Source organism: Stenella coeruleoalba, assembly GCF_951394435.1.
Source record: "Stenella coeruleoalba genome assembly, chromosome: 5".
NCBI lineage: Eukaryota > Metazoa > Chordata > Mammalia > Artiodactyla > Delphinidae > Stenella > Stenella coeruleoalba.
In genome coordinates this window covers 66,978,832-67,003,156 of record NC_137150.1, presented here as the reverse complement: position 1 = coordinate 67,003,156, position 24,325 = coordinate 66,978,832, and the positions used below count along the sequence as shown (strand labels likewise).

Genomic DNA, 24,325 nt, shown 5'->3' with positions numbered 1-24,325 from the left:
GCGCTGTTGTTGGGTATGTAAACTGATACAGCCACTATGGAGAACAGTATGGAGGTTCCTTAAAATACTAAAAATAGAACTATCATACGACCCAGCAATCCCACTACTGGGTGTATACCCAGAGACAACCATAATTCAAAAAGAGTCATGTACCACAATGTTCATTGCAACACTGTTTACAGTAGCCAGGACATGGAAGCAACCTAAGTGTCCATCAACAGATGAATGGATAAAGAAGATGTGGCACATATATACAATGGAATATTACTCAGCCATAAAAAGAAACAAGTTCTTGGTAGTGAGGTGGATGGACCTAGAGTCTGTCATGCAAAGTGAAGTAAGTCATAAAGGGAAAAGCAAATACCGTGTGCTAACACATATATATGGAATCTTAAAAAAATAAAAAAGGTTCTGAAGAACCTAGGGGCAGGACAGGAATAAATTCACTGCTTTTTCTTTTTCTGGCAGCGATTTTACCAATCATGTCATTTTGATGGATCTAACACCTAAATTTTAAGGAATAAGAACTGGAATCTTTTGGTACCCCTAATTTAAGCTGAAACTGCCTTGCCAATAGGAATGCATTTTTTCATCATGTGATTACAACTATTAATAGGAAAACACATTTATATATGTAAATACTATATATATGTTATGCTGTAAAGTTATTTATAAATCTAAGTTACTAAATTGTTTTCATGCCATCTAATGTCAGTCCATAAAAGAACAAACTTACTTCTTTAAAAAAAATCATTAAACCGTTTTGATAGAAGATATTTCATTTGCTGAATCAATATATATAATTGAAAGGTGATATTTAACACTGAGTTTAAAGGGGAACATGCCATAGCCCACCATCTGCAGTGCTGTTCCCACATAAAATCAGGGTAATCTGCATTCCAGCCTGCAGTCCTGAGGAGGTCATTGCTGAGCTCCATGGGAAGGTCACTAAATGAGACATTAGGAATATCTGCAGTCTAGTCCCTGTTCCAAAGCAAACCCATTCTGACCTCAATCAAATAACATATTAAATAATCTGCGAGTATCTTGTGTACCAAATGAGGTGTATATTCCTGGTCTTTAGATTGGCTAAAATGAGAAAATAATGATATTTTGTTTCAGGATTAGAAGTATCAATATTTGAATCTCTCTAATGTTTCTTTCAGTATTTTTTCCTCCACCTCAGTAAAAATAAGGCCAAAGGATAGACAGGCAGGCAGGCAGACAGACAGACAAACACACACACACACCCAACACCATTTCTCAATGCATTTTTATTGATTTTTTAATTTTATTGCATGTCCTGGCAAACATAAGTGGCTTGTGGGTTTGCCTCTGGCTCACCAAAAGCCCATTACCCAAAATACCAAAAGACAAGCAACTGAAGCTTTAAAAAAAAAAAAAAAAAAAAAAAAAAGCATCACATCTATAAGAAAAACTTTTCAAAAACATTAATAAAGCATATAAAACATTTGGCATTGACTTAATTTTTTACAATTATAAAAATAATAAAAAAATGCAAACTTTTAACATTCAACATCCTGCATACTATACTTTAGGGGAATATCAAGAAAACGAAAGGTAAATGGATTTAATGAAGTAAGTTCTAGTCTCCATTTCCATTTCTAATCAACTCCAAACAAAAATCTATCCATTCTTCAGCTAACTGTACTGAACTGAGGCCACAAGAACTCCATTAAGCCCATGCCCCCTCTGTCTGTCTTAATATTCTTTCGCCCCTCACGCTAGCTACTCATACACTCAAAAAACGTAAGTCGCCACCAGGATGTGAGGCCAGTAGTTGTGCCTCACTTTGGCTCATGCCAAACCCATGATATACAGTGAAGGAATTTCTGAGTCCTTAGTGCCACCTGAAGAGTGCTGAAATAGCTCAGAGGATGTCCTAGGTTTATTCAAACACTCATGATAGCCCAGGAAGCCATTTGCCCTCCTAGCATTGCCAAGGCATGGCTTTCATTCTTCCTGTTAATAGGTTTTCAAACCTGCATGCTTGTTCCACGTATTAACAGTGCTTATTACCATTTATGCAAAATAAAACTTTGAAATCAAGGACTCACTCTCTTTAACATACAAAACTAAAAAATAAAAAACAGAAACAATTTTTCCCTTCCCCCCATCTTACAGTAATGGCATTTTAAAATTTGACATTGTAGTCTTACTAAATGGTGTTTCCAGGAAAATATAAAAACAATAATAATAACAAAAAAAGTTTCAACTCTGGTTCTGGAAAACCCGGTATCCCAAGAAGAAAAAGACAGTGAAACACAAAGTATGCACGTTCACACGCAAAACATATATACAGTTTTCAGATGAAACTCATATATATTTTTAAGCCACATTAGTCCTTTTGCACTTTAAAATAAAAATGGAAGCTTATGTGCAATGATAGCCCTTTACCAGAAGGCACGGCACGCTTTTAGAGCTCATTAGCATATATACAAAATACTTGTTTTATAGTTTGAAAAAAAGTATTTGCTACAAAGTATGTTTCTAAAAGATGTACAGCAATATCTCCGTTTACACGTTTTTTCAGAGTCTGAAGACAACTCTTTGCTTATGTGGTTCAGGCAACATCTCCAATGGAAGGCTTATCCTCTGATCTGTCAGGACATTTTTATGTGTATGCACAGTCCAAAAGACAGTTGGACGGGAAACTGGGTTCTCAAAGTTACTTTCCAACAAAGTGAAACTATTATTGTTCAAAAAGAAAAGTGATATGGTGATACAACTGATGCTTTAGGAAAACTGATCTCATAATTTTATATTTTCCAAATCGCTGCTCCTATTTTAAACCTTGAAGAGAGAGAGATCAACAAGCCTCTATATGCAGAATTTTATAGAACGTGAGGGTCATTAGAAGAAACATTTACCAAATAATACTATTTATGTTTCACAAAGTCCTCCAAGTATTTCAATTCATGGCTCACTGAGATCTCTTACTGTTTAGTGGAGATTCAATAACTCTGAATGATTCCTGTTTTTCCTGGATATTCTTAATAGACGTTAAAGCTTTATTGCAAGAACTAGACAGATGGCATTCATCCCAATCAAATCAACCTTAATTCTAACAAGGGGAGCAAATGTGTAATTGAGTTAATCAGTCTAGTAGTGAAATTGGGTTTACAGGCATTTGTAAATGCAGCAAATGCTTTGCCCATAAATACTGAGAGTTAAGGTGTCTGGCATTAAATTTGAGGAGATTGCTGAAATACCCAGACACGTGATACCAGGTGTTAGTTAACTGGCTTCCATGACTTTTTAAGAATTTCAGCCATGACTCACATTCCCCAATCCCAACCAAAAGCAAGACAGAATATTTCCTTTCCTATGGTGAGTGATAGTGTGAACATGAACTTTTTCTTGTACTTGAACTAAATTACCCCAAAGGCAACCACTATCAGTAGTAGGGATATCAGTAACATAAACTATATACCAACATAGAGAATCGTGTACATATGTATGCATACAGTCTCACCCATGTAATAACAAGCAGATCTAACCAAAGGTTTGATGTGGCATGTGTTTAGCATCAAAAGAACTGAAGGCACCTACATGTCACTGTCACTCACATGTCCTATCAAGATCTAGATACCTATTACCATACATGGCTGGCCTTGAGAGACGGGGTATAGATAAGCCATCCAAAAAGTAAAAAAAAAAAGAAAAAAAAAAGGCAATAAGTGCAACTCAATTTTTTTCCTTTAAATTACATTTTAAACAATACTCAATGCCCCCCACCCAAAAATATATACTGTATATTTATATATTTATATATATAGTCTTAGACTATAAGGGTGAAAATGCTTTATAAAAGTCAAGGAGAGACCTCTGCAGCTTAAGGAGACACCCACTGCTTTTTTGCTCACTTCTACCTAGCCACGGCAATTTCAGTCCTGCAAGCAAGAGATCTGAAGGCTTAAAGCCAGAATCAGAATCAGATGCCAGGTTGTACATTAGGTAAAATGTAGCCTCTACCTTCTCCTTCCCTTAAGAAACCTGACTGAAAAGAGGAAGGAGAGGAGCTAGGGAGAATGCTTGGCTGGTCAAACAGTGGTGGGGTTAGCGGGTGGGAAGACAGAAAGAGCTCGAACCGCAACGCTCATCTCACTCCCCCTCCTCTTTGATGCGCTGCTGCTTGTTGCGACGAGCATCCATGTCAAAGTTGAAGTCATTCCACTCATCGCGGGGTGGGAAGGAGATGGTCTGGCGGAGGGTGAAGCGTACAGCGTCAATTACACGCTCGCCCCGGGTCTCACTGGAGCCCACACTGACTGTGGAGGTACCACTTGGGGTCCGCAGGAGGTGGGGAGGGGACGAGAAGTCGTGGAGCTGCCGGTGGTCCAGGATGCCTTTCCAGATGGCATGTCGGAATTGCTCAGGGATTTTTAGACTTGCCAGATCCTGTGCAATAGGGAAGCAAACCAGGAAGAATTAAGACAAAGAGACAAACTGACATTTAGTCCACACCATTCTGTCATTCCCCAATGCTGGGCTTTAACTGACCTGCATTTACTGAACTCTAAATCGGAAAATAAAATTAGCTCTTTATTAATCTTTGGCATATAGGTAACCAAGCACAGATATACAGGCTTGAGGTCCCATCTCTTCTTGTAGGTAGCATTTTACTTATTCTCTATTGGTCTCAGTTTCTTCAGTGGTAAAACAGAGGTAATATTTAGATCAGAGAACACAAATCCCCAAACAAAAACATCAGATAAAGGAAACTTCCAACTCTCAAATCTACCTTGCTCTAATCACTGGAAGAAAGATATTAATGGAATGCCACCACTTCTCAAATGAGGAGATGGGAACAAAAGATTACTAACAGATATTGAACACTTTCGACATGCCAGAGGTTGAACTAATTAGTTTTTATTCATGATCTCATTTAATGCTAAGATTAGTGGTAGATATTATTCCACCTATTTTATAGACAGAAAAGCTGAAGGTCAGAGAGGTTGATAATTCTAAAGTTACACAATTAAGTCAATGAACTGTGGATTCAGGACCGCCTCTGAGCCTAAAACCGCCCTAATGGCCAAAAGGTCTCTTGGTGTTTGGATAAATCAGGGTATCAAAATACAGAGTACGTGTCCATGTTCTGTGGTTGGGGGTAGAAGGCATTACAAAGATGACTGATCTTAACTAACTGTGGTAGCATCTCTGTTTACCTGCACTAGCTCCTCATTAGTTTGTTTTAGTGTTGGCTCGCGTTTTTTATGGAGCAGTATGGTAGGTAGAAAGAACATTGTGCTTAGAGTCAGAAGACCTCGACAGAAGTTCTTATTCTGTCACTCACTGGCTCTAGACCTTCATTAAGTCACTTATTTTCTACTGGCCTCAGTTTCCTCTTTGGCAAAATGGGATGCAATTCCTTTTTAGGTCAACACATACTGTGGACTCATATGCAGATGTGGATATGAAAGTATTTTGCAAATTATAAAGCATACTATGTAAATCTTAATCATCTGAATTATTACTATGTTATACCATGATTAACCCATCCTTGCATCTTAGAGGGAATACTTATAACACCTCCAAAATTTAACCATATTCCTTTTCCAGGGAGGTATGTGAAGTAACTGAGACTGGTGTTGAGAGACAAGAAGAAAAGGAGGTGTCTACTTCCAGTGATGAGCAGGAAGAAGCTGAAGTGAGGATGCGGAAATTAGATAGCCTCCCAATATTTCCTAATTTGGAAATGTGTAGTGTGGGTAGTCCAATTTCATGTGCAGTGTGGGTAGTCCAATTTGTACATACAGTACAAATGGGGCAGAAAGCCTCCCACGGCCCGATCCCTTAGCTATTGCACTTGCTCTCGGCAGGGTCTGGCAGCCAAGCCACCGGGGGCATGAATGACTAAGAAGCCAAGGAAACAAGAAATAAATGGACAATGTTTCCACACTAGTCTATATAAAATAGATAACTAACAAGAACCTACTGTATAGCACAGGGAGCTCTACTCAATACTCTGTAGTGGGCTATATGGGAAAAGAATAAAAAAAAAAGAGTGGATATATGTATATGTAAAACTGGTTCACTTTTGTTGTATACCCAAAACTAACACAACAGTGTAAATCAACTATACTCCAATAAAAATTTTTTTAAAAAATATACAGTATAAAGAAGTTATTCCACAAATAGATAAGTGAGCATAGCTCTTTATGCTTCTGAAACTCCCAGTAAGTCCAAAACTCTCTGTACACTAGGCTCCATTAATCTGCATTACTCTCTGGATAGATTTTAACTTATACTGACAGGTGAGAAAGCTGTGGCCCAGAGCCTGGCCCAGGACCTAGCCAACACCAGCAGAGATAGATTTGTGGAGAGCATCAGCAGATCTTAGCAGCCAAAGGGGCACCCTGACATACTCCCCAGTGGGGACAGTGAGCCAGTTGAAGGTAAAACTTTAAAAATATAGGGAAGGGACAAATTTCCTGTTCCATCATGTAAGGCTCTCAGACACAGGGCAACACACTGTCTTGTGTCAAACTGCCTTCAATGGATGGACATCATTGTGAAGTTCTCTGAAACTTGTCAGAACATACTCCTAAAGCTTTCTTTATAGCTTTTACTTATAATTTCTTCCCTTAGGGAGCAGCAGCCAGGGGTGATTGAGGGAGTGAGAGGGGCGGGCGTAGGGACAGCACAGCATATACTTGTCACCAGAGGGCAGAGGTGTTCTCACGCTTGCAGGGACATCTCTAGCATCGGTGCTCAAGGGGGGGTGGGGGGCAAAAAGAGGTCCCAACTACAGAAGCAGCAGCAGAGACAGAGAATATCTTCTTCCACCGGCCCAAAGGGCCCTCTGGAAGCTAGAAAGGAGGATAGTGAACCCCAAAGACAGCAGCATAAAGAGCAGCCTGGGAGGAAAACCAGATTGTTGTAAACCAGAAAATGAGCTCCCACCCATGTGAACAGTAGTTCAAGAAGTGCTGTAGGAAGCAAGAAAATGTCCCCTCCTATCCAGCTTGCTTCCAGGACTATCAGAGCCAGAAGGCAATGATTTTGAACCTAATTGGATTAACTGAGGCCCAGAGAAGCAAAGTGATAACCCCAAGTTCTCATTACCACTAAGAAGCATAGTTGGAACTCGAACCCATGACCAGTGATCTTTCCCAGTGATCAGGGATGGCTGGGCCCTATTCTGGTAGAATTGACCATGAATGAACACATGGTTCTAATCGAGAGGCACAGCTCAATCCTCTGTGACATCCTATTTTAAAGAAAGGCAGAAAAGGCCAATCAATAGAGTTAAAGACTGGAAGCTTACATCTCAGGGTTCTATTCCTGGTTCTGTCATCAACCCGTCATGGCAAATGACCATACTGTCGTCTCTCCATGTTTTAAAGTGAGAATAACATCACCTGATTCCTGCTATCCTCCCTGGGGTCTGACACCAATTAATGAGAACAACCAAAAAGTGCTCTGAATTCTTTAGAGATCATACATTCCTTGAAGGTGGGAATCAGATCTCACTCCCACTCTGCATATAGTATGCACACAACAGACAACTGCTGACTGATCAGAGAAGCTGAGGACCACTGATCCTGAGCTTCTCATATGTAGAGGCGGAGGCCAGGGAATCTTTCTAATATGGTTATGGGTCCCAGCAAAACTGAGGACTGGGGGTAGGACAAAAAACACAGGGGATTCAACTACAAGGTGAATGTCACCAAAGGGAGGAACTTAAGGAATAAAACTCAAGAGAAAAGTCTAACGGTTACTTACATCCATGGAGTAATGCTCAATCTGATAGATGGTAGTCAGCCCCTGGGTCGTGAAATAGTCCAGACATGATGAACAGCCCAACCTCGCTAAGAAACTGCAGAGGGAGGAGGGAAGAGGAAGGAGGAAACAGAAAAAGAAAGTTCACCCCAACTGCATTGGCAAGATAAAGGAAAACCCAACATTTTGCCCTGGGATGCCCTACATAAGAGATTAGGGGCAGATAAAATATATGTGGGGCCTTGGGTTGGAGGTCTGGGGATGATTAGGGGCACGAACTTTAGGTCTCTAAAATTAAAATCAACTGTTTAAAGATGCCTGCAGAGCAGAGATTTTCAAATGGTGACTGGTGGAATTCTAGGGGTTCCGTATCAGTGTCTTAGGAGCCATTGCAGGGGGTGAAAGGAAGGAGTCCAGTGCTCAGGTTTCCAGCCCTCTTGCCTCCTAGCTCTTCACTTCAAAAAGAGCACCTCTCCTTCAATTGTTTATATCTGGGGCTTCTGAGAATGGCTTATGTGGCTAAGAAAAAATTGTAGGCCACTCTACTGTGAAGTCACTCATGCTTTTTGCTTGGTGTCCTCATCAAAATACAGACCCGCTCCTTTCCGGCTCTGGTGTCAGATCGGTGATGCCACCACCGTCCCAGAGCCAGATGCTGGATGATGAGCCATGCACTTTGCCATCTCTCTGACACTGCTAGTACTGTTGCATCCATCACATGGGAACCAACACGTATTATTCCAGCAGCCAAATGAAAAAATCATTCTGCACACGAAGCAGGGCGCTAGGCATGAAATTTGGGCACCGATGCTTGCCTCTGCTGGAAACAGAATTTTCCAGACTTCATGCCTTTCTTTCTTCTGGCTATCTGAACTCCCTTTCCTGGAATGTCCCCAGTTCCCATACGACAAAGCAAAAGAGGCCATCAGGTTCTTGAAAGTCCCTGTCATTTTTACTAACATTCCAACTTTTTTATGGACATCCAACTCCAAAATAATGATCCCATGGTGGCTGAGAGCTGTGAGGCCTAGAGAGCAGGAAAGGGAGCGAGATAGCAAGTTGAGTGCCCATTTGGGAACCCCAGCCCTGAGCACCAATTTGAAGGCCACAGCTTACTGTAAAAATGTGATGGAGGAGGGGGGGAGTAAGTGAAGATGGGGGAAACAGGCATGAAAAATTATATGCCTATCAACTCACATTTTCACTTTTTCCCATGCTGATTGTTGTGGTTTACTTTGATTAAACGCTGCTGATGACTCCATAGATCAGAGATAACAGTGGCTGAACTTCCACCACTGGGCTGCTTTGCTTTCTTTCCAACTGTGCTATTAACTTTGACGGTGTCCACCCTCCACCACCCAGAGATGCTTAGGACAGACCCCCAGGGGCACACGCTGTGGACTCACCTGACAAGGCTGCAATCTGTGGGGTACGGAGGTGGGGGGGTGCAGTGGGAGGTGGATGGCATGGAGAGAGGGGGAGGGAGGGCCTGGGTGGGGCTGAGTCCATTCATGTCTCCAGCCATTGGCATGTGGGTGCCCATCATAGGAACTGAACAGAAGCAGGAGGAACAGAGAGGGTTACTGCCGTCATCACATACCAGCATCCCAGTGGTCCACCTCGCCTGGCTTAATGTTACCAAGGGCCTAATCTACCAGCCTTCCTTTGCAGTCTTATCACTACACCCCTTTAAGTACCCTACATCTCAATGAACAGAACAGTCACCAAACTCCAAACTAATTACCTACTTCTTGACCTTGGTACATTCTCTTAGGACGACCTCTTCCCACTTTGTTCTCTACTTCTAATGCTCTGTCCCAATTGCTTGCTGCTCCTGGTGTTAATACAGTCCTTCTTGTATTTGTCTTCATGGGTTATATTTCTGTCTCCCTCACTAGGCTAGTCTCCTGAAGCATGGAGATTAGACCTTATGCACATCTGGGTCCCCACAGACCCGAGCACAGTGCCTGGCACAGAGCAGATGCTCAGAAAACTTAAGTGAACAAACGTTTGAATGAGAGAGGGACCTTTGGAATATTGGTTTGGGAATGGGAGGATTTATTGCAATATTTGTAGGGAACCAAATGCCTCATAAGGAAGGATGCAATGAAAGACCCCAGCTCTGTTTTCTGGTCCATTTCAGGATTATATTTGGGAACACCACCAACTTGGATTGGTTTCTTACTAAACCATAAACTGTAAACATTCACTTATAGAGAAGAAAAGCTCAATACCAATAATATTTATGAAACAAATTTTGTCTTCAGGTAAAAAAAAAAAGAGCGAAATAACGTATCTACAAAAAGATGAATGTAATTTGCCTCTACTTCAGTGAACAGTAGTGTGCCAAAGGGGAAAGGCCTCTGCCACCAGCTACCCAGCTAAAGAGCATAGGCCTAGCATGTCTTATCGGTTTCCCTCTGACTCTCCTGATGCCATTAGAGGAAAATTATGAAGCATAAATAAGAAAAAGTAAGTAAACTGGAACACAAATGTGAAGGATCATTACCACTACCACTGTTTTGTCATCTCAAGAAAAAGCTGAGGACTCTAAGACGTCACCAGAAAGAAAGCAAAAAACAAATGGTTCCTTTTCCTTTTACTCTCGAAGCAGCAGACCTGCCAAAGGGTCAGGTTTAGAGTCTTAGGATGTATTTGTCACGAGTGAGAGAGCAGTCTGGCTCTAATGTCTTCGTTGTCATACCAGGTAACCAAACCTCATATATCTCTTATCTCATTAAAATCTAAACATGTGCTATCAGAACCAGAAAGAGTCATAATCTTAGCCTCCCTTAACTTCTTTAAGAAAAACCCAGTCTCTTCAAGGCAACAGTGAAATGCAAGTGTAAAGCCTTGATCAAAATAATGAACGATTTCTAGGACAAGACTGAGGCACTGTTTTATGAGGGTGATTACAGGATACATGGACAGTATTTAGGCTTTTGCATCCCTTCTGCATTTTTACCATCTTTTTTTCCTTTCAAGTTTGGGTATCCACTCTGCTAGGTTAAGTTCTAGGGGACAAGCTAATTATATTTACAGCAAAGCTATGCACCAATCATCATCCGTGTCGAGGCCCGATTCTCACATTGTCTCTTATAGTTATACTTAGTTGATGTGAGGAATCTGTGTGTGAATAAATAAAAGGGAGACTCCTTTCCCTATGTCAATTCCTTAATAACTGTGTATAGGATGGAATAGATGAGTTGAGAAGCCCAAAAGTGTAGGGCCACAGACGCATAAACTTGTTAACTGTGCAGAGTGATAATTTTATGAATGGAAAACTGAGCATTAGAGCAGAGAGGTGACTCGTCCAGAGTTATGCAGCTAATGCTGCAATAGAGTCCGGACTAGGATCTATTTCTCTAGATTTTAAGTCCACCACACTATGCTACTTCCCACAAGTTGGACATATTTCCTTTTGACTATCTCAAAGAATGTAGAAGGTGGGTCCCCATCCAGGTTGGTAGGAAGTGGACTGTTCTTTTTCACAGAGATCCTTATCCCTACTAAAGGAACAGCCTTCTCTGTCTCTACCAGTGAGCTCTGTAATGAACCATACATCTTAAAAGTGAGAAAAAGTTCACCGTGAGAAATTTAAGCCACTCAACTTGGATCTGTCCTGTCTACTGTGCCTCTCCCGTAGCTTCAGAGCAAGCCTTCCCCCCATCCCAGAGCAAAGTCTTCCCCTACACTAGCCCTATGGGTCCTCCAGCTGCAGCTAAAGGGAGATGCTCTTACTGTTGGCTCCCATGCCATCGGGGATGGTGGTGGGAGTGAGGGTGTTGCGCTGCTGAGGGTTGATAAGCTGGCTCACGGAAGGCAGCTTGTTCATGCTGTTCATTTTGTTCAGAGGTGGGGAGCTGTTACCGTAGGAAGACTGAGACTGCATCGAGGTCCTGGGAACACAAACACGGGAAGGATGGTGAGCACAGGACGCTGAAGAGTGGGGACTGGTCATTTCCAACAGGTCTCATATTAAAACATAGCCTTAACTGTACACTTGCCAAAATATTCCTCCAGAACAATGACAGGAACTTATTTGTGCTTCTATCTGAGAATCTCTCCTACCTTGGCAGGGATCACAAGGCTATCATCAGATCGTGTGTTTCCTACATGAGTAGAGGACAAAGCTGAATATCTTCCTAAAGCATCTCCTTTGTGAGATGGGAAATCATTGCATCTTCTTTTTCCCTCTATTGTTTTCTCCATCCCTTTCAATGTGAAAATCAATAAGGGAAAAGAACTGAGTGAAGACCCAAAGGCTTATGAAAGACATGGAGACGCCATGCTAAATTGCAGCTGAGGCGTTTCACCTCTAGCTTCCTAGGCCATTTGGGCATATACAGAAAATAACCACAAAGCCAGTCAAACAGGGCATTTGGTAGCACGACCTGCCATCATGCAGAGGCCTCAACACGGAAACACGCTTTCTCAGCTTAGCTGTTCATGGGCCATGAGGGAACCCATCGGAACGTCAATAGCCTCTCTACACAAGGGGAACCCAGGAGTCCAAACACCTGTTCTGTTAAGTTTCTACAAGTCTCTTGAGAGACAAAGAAAAAAAACAAACAGTTTTCCATTCGGCATTACTTCAGTTTGTAAATTTACTAGAATTGGTTTGTCATACTATGTATTATATTACATACAACATTCCCTATTCAACTGCCATGCCTGACTTTTCCCTTGAATATAGAACTAGTGATATCTAGAACCGGGGAAGGATACAGAGTCAGATAAACAACGTTTAAGTCTCCCTCCAGCATATGTTAGAAAGCTATAGGTCCCTGTGCAAGCCAGTAAATATCCCTCATCAGAAAACTAAAATATATAAAAACTTAAAATATATACACTTACTGCATGAGTTAGATGCTAGAGGTGGGAAAACTAATAAGAAATGGTCCCATCTCGGAGAAGCTCATAGAGTAGTGGATACATTGGGATAACAATCCAACCTACCTTGTAGGGCTATGGTGAGAACCAAAAAGACAAGATGAGGAAGAACTGTACACACTGTCAGGCATTTACAGTGAGTCATTATTGTGACCAGAGAATGAAGGTTGGGCTGAGCATGTAAAAGGGGAAAACCTCCCCGTTTACACTCCTCAAATAAAAGGTATTATTTTGTTCCTATTCGTCTCCTCCCTGCTGCAGACATATGTTTATTAGAGAAGAGAAGAGAAATGTTTCTTTGAGTTTTATTTGCTTGTGTGTGTGTATGTGTATCCGATTTAGGAGGCTCTGTAAATGAATCCAAGTTCCAAACAAACATGGTATAATAATGTTTGAAAAAATAACAAGTGGCTCTAACACCTGAGTGCTACAGTCGTGCTAGGCTTGGACTTCAAAGCTCTGCATTCTCCATAATTACACAAAACAGGGAAGGCTCCATTCCGTATCACTGAAGAGCCACAGCTAGAGGAATTCAAACACTATGCTATATTTGCATAAATGAACATGACAATTAATGTGCAATTGACGATTCAGCTGCATTTTAGAATCACTGTCTTAAAGTAGGAGGGTATTGATTTCTCACTTTAGCCCTTCTCAAGAAGACAGGTTTAGATCCATGTTGTATAAATGGGCATTTATATAATAAACTCTCCCAACTGTTAGATTCTTCAGGTTACCAAGCTCTCCTTTATCCATTTTCCAAATGAGTCTCACATCTCGTGGAGGAGGACATGGGATGGCAGGGTAGGGATGGGCAGAAATGATTATGCCTGTTGTACAGATGGGTAAATATAAGACTGAGAAAAAATGTGCCTAAGTCACACATTGTTAAATGATGGGCTGAGAGGTCTCTTGGCTCCTAGTCCAAGAGTTTTTCCTTTCATTCTGTGACACCTTCCCAGAAGTAAGACAGTGGAGTGCAGTAGGTTACATCAAGAAGTGGGTGAAGTAGTAAGAGGAAATAGGAGACCAAGATGGAACAGGGAGCAAGGGATATAGTAAAGGGAGACCCAGCTATCCTCAAACCCACTCCATCCCTGTGTAGAAGCCTTGCATAAGAGTCAGCACATTTGAATACACCTAGGAACCTCTGTAAGTCCATATCAAAGTGCAAGAATGTTCAGGGCAAGGTGATCAAGAGAAGCTTTGCCAGGTGCTTCTTCCTCTACCTTTGTCCACCACAAAGCAACAAAGATGCCAGGTTACCCAGACTCCAGAGGCAGGTTGGTCCTCTGTAACCTAAAGAAATGTCTACATAACTCTCCCATCCTCGCAAATCAGTCAAATGTACAGCAAGAGCTAATGGAAGCGTTGCTTGAACCATTAATGCCCACCACTAGGAAAGTAAAAATGTATTTAAGAGCTATGAATTTTCCCTGGACCCTCAATTATAGTGAACGCCTTCTTCCAAGTCCTGTTACAATTCCTTTCTCCTGTTTTTGGTGGTCTTTATTTTTGACCATTTTGTTAGTTCATTTATTTTAAGCCACTTAAATTATTGTTGAGGAAGGTAGGTCACAAACCATAGAGAAACGAAGAAGGAACATAAATTTTGGAGCCAATCGAAATATTAGAGTTCACATTCTCGATCTGACACAAATCAATTAAGTGACTTTGGGTATTATATAGGTCTCTGGAGCCTCATTTACTTAATCTGTAGAACAGGCATTACACTCACTCCAGAAGACTTGCTATGAAGATTAAATGAGATTATGTAAGTGCCCTGGACATTGTCCTACAATTTGTCCTAGAATTCCACCAAAGGATTCCTTCTTTGGCCTTAAATCTTCCATTGCTAATGAAAAAGCAACTCTCTAGTGGAATTTGGCAATACATCAGGGTGAATCTATTTTACCAAACCACTTTTGCATGGCGGGATCCGAGAAGGGAAAGGGATATTGGGGGTAGAGCAAAACACCGTGGATATGGGGCAGGTCAGAAAAAGGGAAGACATGAACATGAGAAAAGGAATTGTTCCTCCTCGAAATTTTGCCCAGTACCTCCCCACATGTAACTTTTCTCTCTAGCTGAGGAATCTTGCTTCTAAAGACGAAAGGCAGCATTTATTCTCCAGCTAAGTCAACTGTAATTATAAAATATTTTCTATCAGTTCAAATGTATGCATTTATATAAACATCACTATAAACACATTAAAAACTTCCATAAAAATAGGGTGAAAGGGAAAAAAAACTTCCAGAAGAAAAAACAAACATTAAAAAATTAAACATACTAACCGTTTAAGGAATTTGTGAATTCCTTAAAAGGGATTAGAAAGTTTTTAGATTAATTGAAAACGGTGCCAATGTAACAGGATCATCTGATTTTACTATTATACTTTTATCTAAAACATAAACATGTTTTTTCTTAAGTATTTTTCTTGTTTTCCTTAAGTAGTTTTCTAAGTGACTATATTAGTTTTATTTGGAACGGTGGTTTATGAAGTTTTTAAAACTTGTTACTCAAAGATCAGAACGTATTGTAACTTTTTTTAAAACCTGTGCACAACAGGTTCCACTGGATATTTCCTAACACCAGTGTCACAGAAGCCAATTTATTTAATAAACTGGAATTTGATTTAAATTTCTTCTAGTGAACTTGGCAACTGAAGATATAACTCAAGGCTTATTCAGAGATGTGAACAAATGATGCTATAGTGCCTAGCTCTTTATGACGAAATTAAACATGCACAGGGCTAAAATAAATTTTCAAGTTAGCATGGGCATTGAAATTTACTTTTAGGACTGATGACCTTGATACAGAGTATCTTAAATAAAAACACCAACTATGACAATAGTGTAGACAGAACCAAAGTGACCTATTCTTGTTCTTTAGACTTACACATGGTACTTCAGGCACTTAAATGAAAATATTCTAGCATTTAAGGAATTTCAAAAAGCAAAAGAGACAGAAAAGAAAAACTGCGAGATAAACCAAGATGCAAAAGTTTATTGAAAATTAAAATCACACATCCATAAAGCAACAGCCTCAATAACAAGAAATCATTGCTGTGGTGACAAAGAATAAAGAGCTGGTGACCTGGTGTGGGGAGCAGATTTTTTAAGTCTTTATACTATTACTTTAAAATATGATTTAAAATGGAAATAGATTCTCTAAAGTCTTTGAACCAAAAAAGAAAAATTATCTACTCTTCCTGTCTTTAATTCTTAGGCCAGGAGTGTTGATTTAAAAACGTGTCCGCTTGGACATCACTTAAACAAAGCATAAGTGTCCTGGACGCGGTAATTTGAACAGTGTCAGTGATATGGCTGATTTTATGGCGCTCCAATCAAAGGAGTTAATTATAGATTTGGTGAGAGGACTTTGAATTCCATGGTGGACACGGAAGAATGATATATGACTGCCTGAAAGAATATTACTGGGGTAGTTTTACCCTCCTCTTAAAATGACAAAAGAGGTTTACCTGCCTTGGGGTCCAAACACAAATTTTGGAGGGTTTCCAAAAGCAAGGAAGACTATCACATCAGATGCTGACATGGGGTGGCAGTGGCAGGACCTGACACAGAATTAATGAGCTTTTTACTACATATGAGGGGAGGATACTGGTAATGCAAGTTCTCAAAAAGAAGAAAAAATCATTCCCCGCAGTGGCTACTCATGGTAGTTATTACCTCTCTGTCCAGCAGTACACTTGACACCTTAGCTTGTTACTATTTGCAGTATCATTGCATGACCACCATTAAAAGGGCCTGAGTCTCTCAGTAACCTACAGTTTACTTCTGCCTAGACAATAACAACCTTTTTTTCTCCTTTTCTTAAAAAGACATCTTAAGTTTGAGACCTGCTCAAAAGCTTTTTCATGAGTTTTAGAAACACAACAGAAGGTAACAGAAAAGGGTTCCAATAAACATCGTAATGCCCCTCTTCCCAACCTGAGCTCCTCCCTCCCAAGAAACAACACAAAAGCTCACAGACAGACACAAGGGTTCCTGATGGACCAATGCTAGATCTAAGGATACAGAATCTGCAGAAAATGTCCTTTCTTGTACAGTTTTGAGTCCCTTCAAAGATTTTCTTACTAGTGGCTGTGTGCCTTTGAGCAGTTGGGTCTCTGAGCCAAAGTGTCTTCAAGTCCTGGCTACGAGGGCTTGATACACACACACACATACACACACACATACACACACACACACACACACACACACGGAAACACAACAAACACATACGCTCAAAATACAGAGATGGGGCTCTATGGGTACACTGATCGGTTTGGGGGGCTGGAATGTCTAAAGAAGACGTCAGATTGCCTCGGGCTTTCTCTCCGGGGCTCCACAAGCTCATTCCTGAAGCAGGCTGAAAGGAGACTGCAGAGAGGAACCAGAGAAAAGAAAAGATGAAGGCTTAGGACTTCATATATTCAAATCAACTGAATACAGAAACACATCCTTCTACCTTCATGATCATAGTATAGTCAGAACAGAATGTCGCACGGCTATTTTTGTTCCTTCCTCTTTACCTTCCTTTAAGATCACTCAGAGATGACTTCCCAAGACTTTTATGAAGAAGAAATGAGAGAAGGCAATGGTAGCTATCTAGAACTATTAGAATCACCTGTGGAACTTTTAAAAAATTTATTTTCCAGGATCCTTTCTGAGACCAGGCTGGGACCCAGGCATACATACACTTTTAAGAAGTTCCACAAGTTACTTAGTTGAGGACTACTGAGACAAGGTAGGTCAAGATGCTTCGTATGGCGCTTGGCATATTGGGCTCAATTAATTGCAAAAAGGAATGCAGAGACAAGAAGTAACTTCAATCTTTTGTAAAATGTCATCTTCCCAATTATGATACCTCATTACTGTTCCTGTCTAGCTTAACTCTGAAGTATGAAGAAATATGATCTTATCAGTCTGGGGGCTGTGTCATCATGCCTTTGTAAAGAACTACTAATGAGCATTTTGCATGTGCCCAGATTGTGATGGATAAATATCCTAATCCTTTCAGTCACAAACTTGGCCTAGAAATGCACATATCAAACTCACGAAAGCAACTTTTGCATAATGAAGAAATCAATTATGACACAAGGATGCCAGGAACAAATCCTCTTATTTTCCTAAGGGTTGTGCAACCCCATGAACTGTTTGGGAATTACTGCCCGGATGGCTTTTGAATCACATATGGTTACTCCTTGCAAAGGAACAAAGCAATTTTCACTTGCTCAGTGCTGAGATTTAGTAAGCCATCTCACCAGCAAGAATTGGGATCATCTTAAAGAAGATGCCAGAATACAAATTAGTAGGGAAGCAATTTATTACCAACTAAAGAACAATGGCTTCGACTTCTTGTGTGGATATTACATCTTGGGGCTTCTCCTGGACCAAGGATTGAATAAGACAACATGCAGAAATCATCCTTCACTTATGAAAAAAATGTCTGGACCAGAGAATTACACACTGAGACTAGAATTGAGACAAGTTCTGCAATGAGATGTGAGAAGTTAGAAAAGTGATTTAATCTATCTGAATTTAATTAATCTGAGGGTGTTTTTCTGCATTGCCAATTCAGAGCTAATAAATCTCTGTCCTGACAACTTCCTAACATTTTCGTGAAGTTCTAAACTAACTGTGTAAACTGTAAAGGCTTGTGCAGTGCCATGACCTATAAGGTTGAACCCCATGAAACTGCCCATATTTACCTTTTTTTTAATCTATGAAACTGGCAATTTCAAACAAATATTCTGGAAGTGTGGAGAATTTCTAAGTCAGACTTAGAAATATGGTATTAGTCATATCTGTCAGTGAGAGAGAGAAAGATTTGTGTCTTCTGCTTTCTTCTACATGGATAATTCTGAAAATATTACTTGCTTCTTTCTCAGATACATGAATCTGAGGAAGAATTATCAACATTCTTGAAGAAAATCGTAGCCAGATGAGCTTAGAGAAATAGGACTTTACGCTGAAACCACAAGGGTAAATACCAACTACCTGATACAGGGACAGAAAAATGGGAATGAATGCTTGCTTTGTGTTTTCTTATTATGACTTTCTTAACTAATGAAGCAGCCCAGAATATTGTAAAGAGCTATGTCTTCCAGATCTGATTCTAGTCTCAGATTTATTATGAACTGGCTATGAAATCACAGGTGTAGTTCATGGGGCCTCAGTTTCCCCAGCTATAGCACAATGGGGCTAGAACCATAGTCTTGAAGATCCTGTTCTGCTCCAGTATTCTCTGACCTATATCATGGATACTAATAAGCTGCAATCATCAAGTGATCATAAAGGAGAAGGAAACACTAAGAGCTCCTCAGGATGTCATACATTTGTATTAAAATCAAAGTACATCTATCCTGTAGAAACTTAAAAATAATTCTCCAGAGTTGGGCTAAGTAAAATTTTAACAAAGTAATGCTGCTCTCAGATCAGATCTTACCCAAGAAGGAGGGTAAATTACAGAAGAAAAAAAATGAACAAGAGATAGTATTGGTCAAAAGTACACATGTCAAAAGATTGCTAAAAAGGTCTCAAGTGGCTGCTGCAAAACTGTCTTAAGAGTTAATGTCCCTTGAAAATATGATGGTAAGGAGTCTAGTGGCAAGAATGGGTCCAATTTGTCCTCTCACTAGATTCTGGCTCCTATGGACGTAACTCCCTATGTTTATTCCAATGTGAGCAAATCAACTAAAATCAAATTTCCTTATAAATGGAATAAAGCCTACTTATGGCTTTGATAACAACTCGATTCACAAAAACTCAGTGTAAGATTTATCCTCCAGAAAGCCTATGATCATGAAGGTAATTGTGAAGGAATTTTTGAATAAGGAAAACCATGCATAAATGAAAAGCAAGCAGTGAGAAAACATATAGTGAGGAACTAATAGAAGCAATTAAACTGAAAATATTTTATTGCTACCTCGTACAGAGTGTATTCTCTTCCCATTAATTTTCACTCTACTATAAAGAAAAGCATAAACTTGATTCCTTACCAGCATAAAATATTGGTACTAAGTTTTTGCAAAGGAAATCACAGGCTATCATAGGCATTTTCCAAGCTGATGTATTCTTTTCAAATGATTGCCAGGAATTAGATTTCCAGTTTTCTTTGTCTAATCATTCGTGCTCTTTCTTGGAGCTTTGTATAAAAATAAAAGAGCTGAAAAAAACTGAGCTGAAGAATACAGCAACTGGAAAATTTATATAAATGTATATCAATCATTGGAGGGAGACCCATGTATATATAATGTAACAAAGACATAATTAGATCAAATGTCTATATTTTGCAAAGAGTTCATTTTGCAGTCTGTTATATTTCCATGCACAAGTTATCACAGCTGAAGTTAGCTCTTATACACTGTGAGACAAGCACTCAAAAACATGCAATTATACATATAAATGGACACCACAGGAAACTACGGGGCTACAAATTCCTCGCTATTTATCTGTGACCACCACACATGCAGAAAAGTGAAAATATGTCTCTAAAATCTTTTGAGCTTCTTAAAATAATAATTTTAAGATATATTTTCTTCTTTGATGAAATAGATTGTTTTATGGAATATTAATTATAAATAAAACAATTTCCCTTTAGAGCAATGCAAGCCAATTAGGCTAGATAAGTTATAAGCCCTGGATAACTCATCATCCAGGGACATGGGACTATATATCCTCGTGTACTCCATGTAAACAAACAAATGCACATGTCTCCAACTGAAACAGATCATCTTGGCTTGTAAAGTCTCTAAAACTATGACAAAACTATTCCTTCTACTGTATAATCTATATAAGTTGTTTAAAATTGTCCTATGAACTTACATGATGCTGAGAATAAACTTCCAGAGATTTCTTAAGATTCAAAAGGTGTTCTGGTTAGGAATTCACCACCAAACCGTAAACTATAGGAAGGCAGGAACCTCATCTACCTCATCTCTATTTTTACTGCTTTCACGTAGCAGATCGTCAGTAAAAAGCTTATTACATGAGTCACGTCAACTATTCCAGTCTTAGCTGATGATGAACCATATTCTGTGTCTAGATGGGCATGTCTTTTTCAGCCAGAAGAAAGACAAGAGAAGCCTCTGCTAAAGACTGCTGCTGTTTTGTTAGATACTGAGATGACACCTTAAAAAACTTCCTAAAATCTTTTAATACCTCTCTACTTTAGAATATATAGATTAGCTTCCAGACACTCCTATCAAAAAATATGAACATCAAGAAGCCATGAAGGGGCCACTCTTTTATCTAGAAGAAGGATTGGCAAACTATAGTGAATGGGCCAAACCTGGCCCATAAACTAAGAATGGTTTTTACATTTTTACACGGTAGGAAAAATTCAAAAGAAGAAGAATGTTTCATGACAAGTGAAAATTATATGAAATTCAAACTTCAGTGTCCATAAAATAAAACTTTAGTGTAACAGCTGCTCTCACTTATTTACATATTGTCTGTGGTTTGCTGCTGTGCTTCTGAACTGGGGAGCTACAAGAGACCATATATATGGACCAGAAAGCCTAAGATATTTACTACTGGTGCTTTACAGAAAAAAAAGTTTGCCAACCCCTGTGCTAGAGGGTCAGACCTTTCAAACCACACCATTTAATACTGACAGAACTTTTCCTGTTAAAAAAGAGGCAGGAAATTACGGAGCAACGAGTTCAGCATGATCTGCTATGGAGTAGTTCTTCTGAGGTCATTTTCGCTAAGCCAAACATTTCCAGAGTGAACTGGTGACGATCTGAGAGTATGTCTTAATAGCGTGACATGCATATCTTGGAGAAGGCATTTATCCCCTTTGGGTTTGTAATTGATGCTACAAGTCTATTTCTTTGATTCCTCTTTTATGAGTTTATAAGAACTAAATCAGTTTTGCACTTGAATGTATTAATATATATTTCTATCTGATATCCTAAAGACTACATAGGATTGGCAATGGGAATTCTGTAACCTTGAATTCTAATTCTCCTTTGGAGTACCCTGTGTCCCCAAGGAACTGCCTGATTCAACTTTCCAGTCAGCCTTACTCTAAAACCTTATATTTATGATTTGCAAACTTTCGTGCCAGAAGTGAAGGGTGAGATCTCTTCCAGGCAAAAAAGGTCTTAAATGCTCAAAGAGCCTGAAGTCCTTTAAAGAGAGAGCATACTTATTTTCTATTCCCCTGCTGCCCACCCCATACCTCACAGTCAGTAGGTATGGGCTCAGAGGATGCCTTCTGACTATCAGAAATGCAGTCCAGCCTTCTCACCTACATTTATTTTGATTTAAAAAAGAAAAGCAATCTCTTTTTATTACACTTTCCATAGGTATCTCTCTAGAGTAGCTAATAATATATGAGAAAAGATCCACTCTTTATTGCTCATTTACATTTCTATTGTAAAAGACAATCTTTGACTTCGGCAAGATGGTTTGGGTTTATTTTTTTTTGCCTGAAGAATAAAGTCAAATGCTTGAATTACTAAAATGAGCCCCAAATGTCTATATTTTACGTCTAACTGCAGAGACTCTGGCAATACTTCCAGTACAGACACAATAGTTTTTAAGCTAACAAGTGATTATTCTTAACCACAGAAGGTAAGTATAAGTGGAGTCTCTTCCTTTTATAAGAGCTATTTTATTCAGGTTAGTCATAAAACAATGAACATAATCAAAGATCCAAGAATCTAGGTAAAAATTAACATGTAAATAGGTTGTATGTATATTCTAATATGGTTGCAAAATCTGGCCTCATTGATGTAAACACGTATCGCTGGAAGAAGACCTAGAATGGGGATGTTAAAACACGGCAATATGATGCCACTTTGCCCTTCTGCCTCCAGATGTTTGCTAAATGAGCATGCACTGGGACTCTGAATCCTCAACACAGCACTCAAGACACTTATAGTAAAACCTATGTGCTGTCTCCAAAACAGTCTTCCCAAAAGTGGATTTTGTGCATCCCAGGAGAGGGACAAGATAGTCTATCGAGATGAGGAAGAGTACATGTTTTTAAACAGACACATTATTACTAGAATAGAGTGTGTACTCAAAGTTCGACTATTGATAGATGTGCTTGGATCAGAGGCATAGAGAAGAGAACTAATTCTGTTAGTGTGAGTCTTTTTTGTAATTCACTTGAAATGGTTTGTATTCAACTTCAAAATATAGGTGGAACTTCTCAAAGGGAAGGTTATAAGAAACACAGAAGATTGTTGACGTGAAAAAAGGTGTCCCACACCAGCCCATCTGAACCTACCATATTCTGCTCACAACCTCATCTTTTACATCACCCAACCGTCACCCTGTTGCTGACCTGAATAAACAGTCATCTTACTCACATCTCCTAAAATGAGACAGGGACACACTCACTGTTTCTGAAGTAAATGTTGGTGTTGCTGTTGCTGCTGCTGCCTGTATGTTTCAATCGTGTGCTGAGGAAGGTACTGCATGAGTTCCAGGGATTCTTTGATCTTCAGCAGCATTTCGTAAGTCTCACGGCCCCTCACCTATGTCAAAGAGCAGAAGAAAAGTGAAGAAAAAATGAAGAGCTGTAGAACTATCAGAAGTACAGGCAACGCTCATTATTCGTGGATTCTGCATGGACGAATTCGCCTACTTGTTAACATTTATTTGTAACAGGAAAAACAACACTGGCAGGCTTTGCAGTCATTCACAGACATGCGCAGAGTGATGAAAAGCTGATTCAACCATTGTGCAAGTTCCCGGCTGAGGGGGAAGAAAGTGATGCTCCGCCTTTTTGTTTCAGCTCTCATGCTAGAAACAGGTGTCCTTCTCATGGTCTAGTCAGGGCCACATTTTTCACTTTTTGTGGGTGATTTTTCCGTTTAAAATAGTTCCCCAGGGCAGCTGCCATGCTATCTCATGTTCCTAAGTGCAAGAAGGCTGTGATGTGCCTTATGGAGAAAATATGTGTTAGATAAGCTTAGATCAGCCATGAGTTATAGTGCTATGGGCAGTGAGTTCAATGCTAATGAATCAACAGCATATATTAAATAAGAAACACACATGAAACAAGGTAATGCATTGATCAGTTACTAAAAACATGACCAGAGGCTCACAGGAACCTAATCCTGTATTTCCTCTAGGAGCAATGATTCAGTATTTGCGAGTACAGTGTTCACAGTGACTTTATAAAGCATAAGTACCACAAATAACTAGAACTAACTGTAATTACCTCTAGAAGAACACAAGTTTTCAGTGGAGGTAAAATGTGCTTCCTTCTTTAAGAGAGTCTCTTAAAAGCTTTAAAAAGTCTGAGCAGCTATTTACAATAGCCAGGACATGGAAGCAACCTAAGTGTCCACTGACAGATGAATAAAGAAGATGTGGCCCATATATACAATGGAATATCACTCAGCCATAAAAAGAAATGAAATTGAGTTCTTTGTAGTGAGGTAGATGGACCTAGAGTCTGTCATACAGAGTGACATAAGTCAGAAAGAGAAAAACAAATACCATATGCTAACACATATATATGGAATCTTAAAAAAAAAAAAAAAGGTTCTGAAGAACCTAGGGGCAGGACAGGAATAAAGACGCAGATGTAGAGAATGGACTTGAGGACATGGGGAGGGGGAAGGGTAAGCTGGGACAAAGTGAGAGAGTGGCATGGACATATATACACTACCAAATGTAAGGTAGATAGCTAGTGGGAAGCAGCCGCATAGCACAGG

The 24,325-nt window shown here is 39.7% G+C and overlaps 1 protein-coding gene across 13 annotated transcripts in view; it reads right to left on the bottom strand.

Moving 5' to 3' along the window:
• Nucleotides 1-1,161: 1,161 nt before the first annotated feature.
• TP63 (tumor protein p63) overlaps nt 1,162-24,325 on the bottom strand; it is a gene marked incomplete at both ends in the record, with an annotated part of 241,562 nt that continues 218,398 nt past the window's right edge. For 9 of the 13 annotated variants that reach the window (XM_079922211.1, XM_079922219.1, XM_079922216.1 and 6 more), the window contains 5 exons: nt 1,162-4,422; nt 7,753-7,846; nt 9,156-9,300; nt 11,491-11,648; nt 23,001-23,137. In XM_079922211.1, coding sequence (XP_079778337.1) covers nt 4,126-4,422; nt 7,753-7,846; nt 9,156-9,300; nt 11,491-11,648; nt 23,001-23,137 — 831 coding nt within the window. Of the gene's footprint in view, nt 4,423-7,752; nt 7,847-9,155; nt 9,301-11,490; nt 11,649-16,909; nt 17,025-23,000; nt 23,138-24,325 lie in introns of those variants that run through there. The other 4 variants (XM_079922221.1, XM_079922222.1, XM_079922223.1 and 1 more) reach the window with 1 other exon arrangement.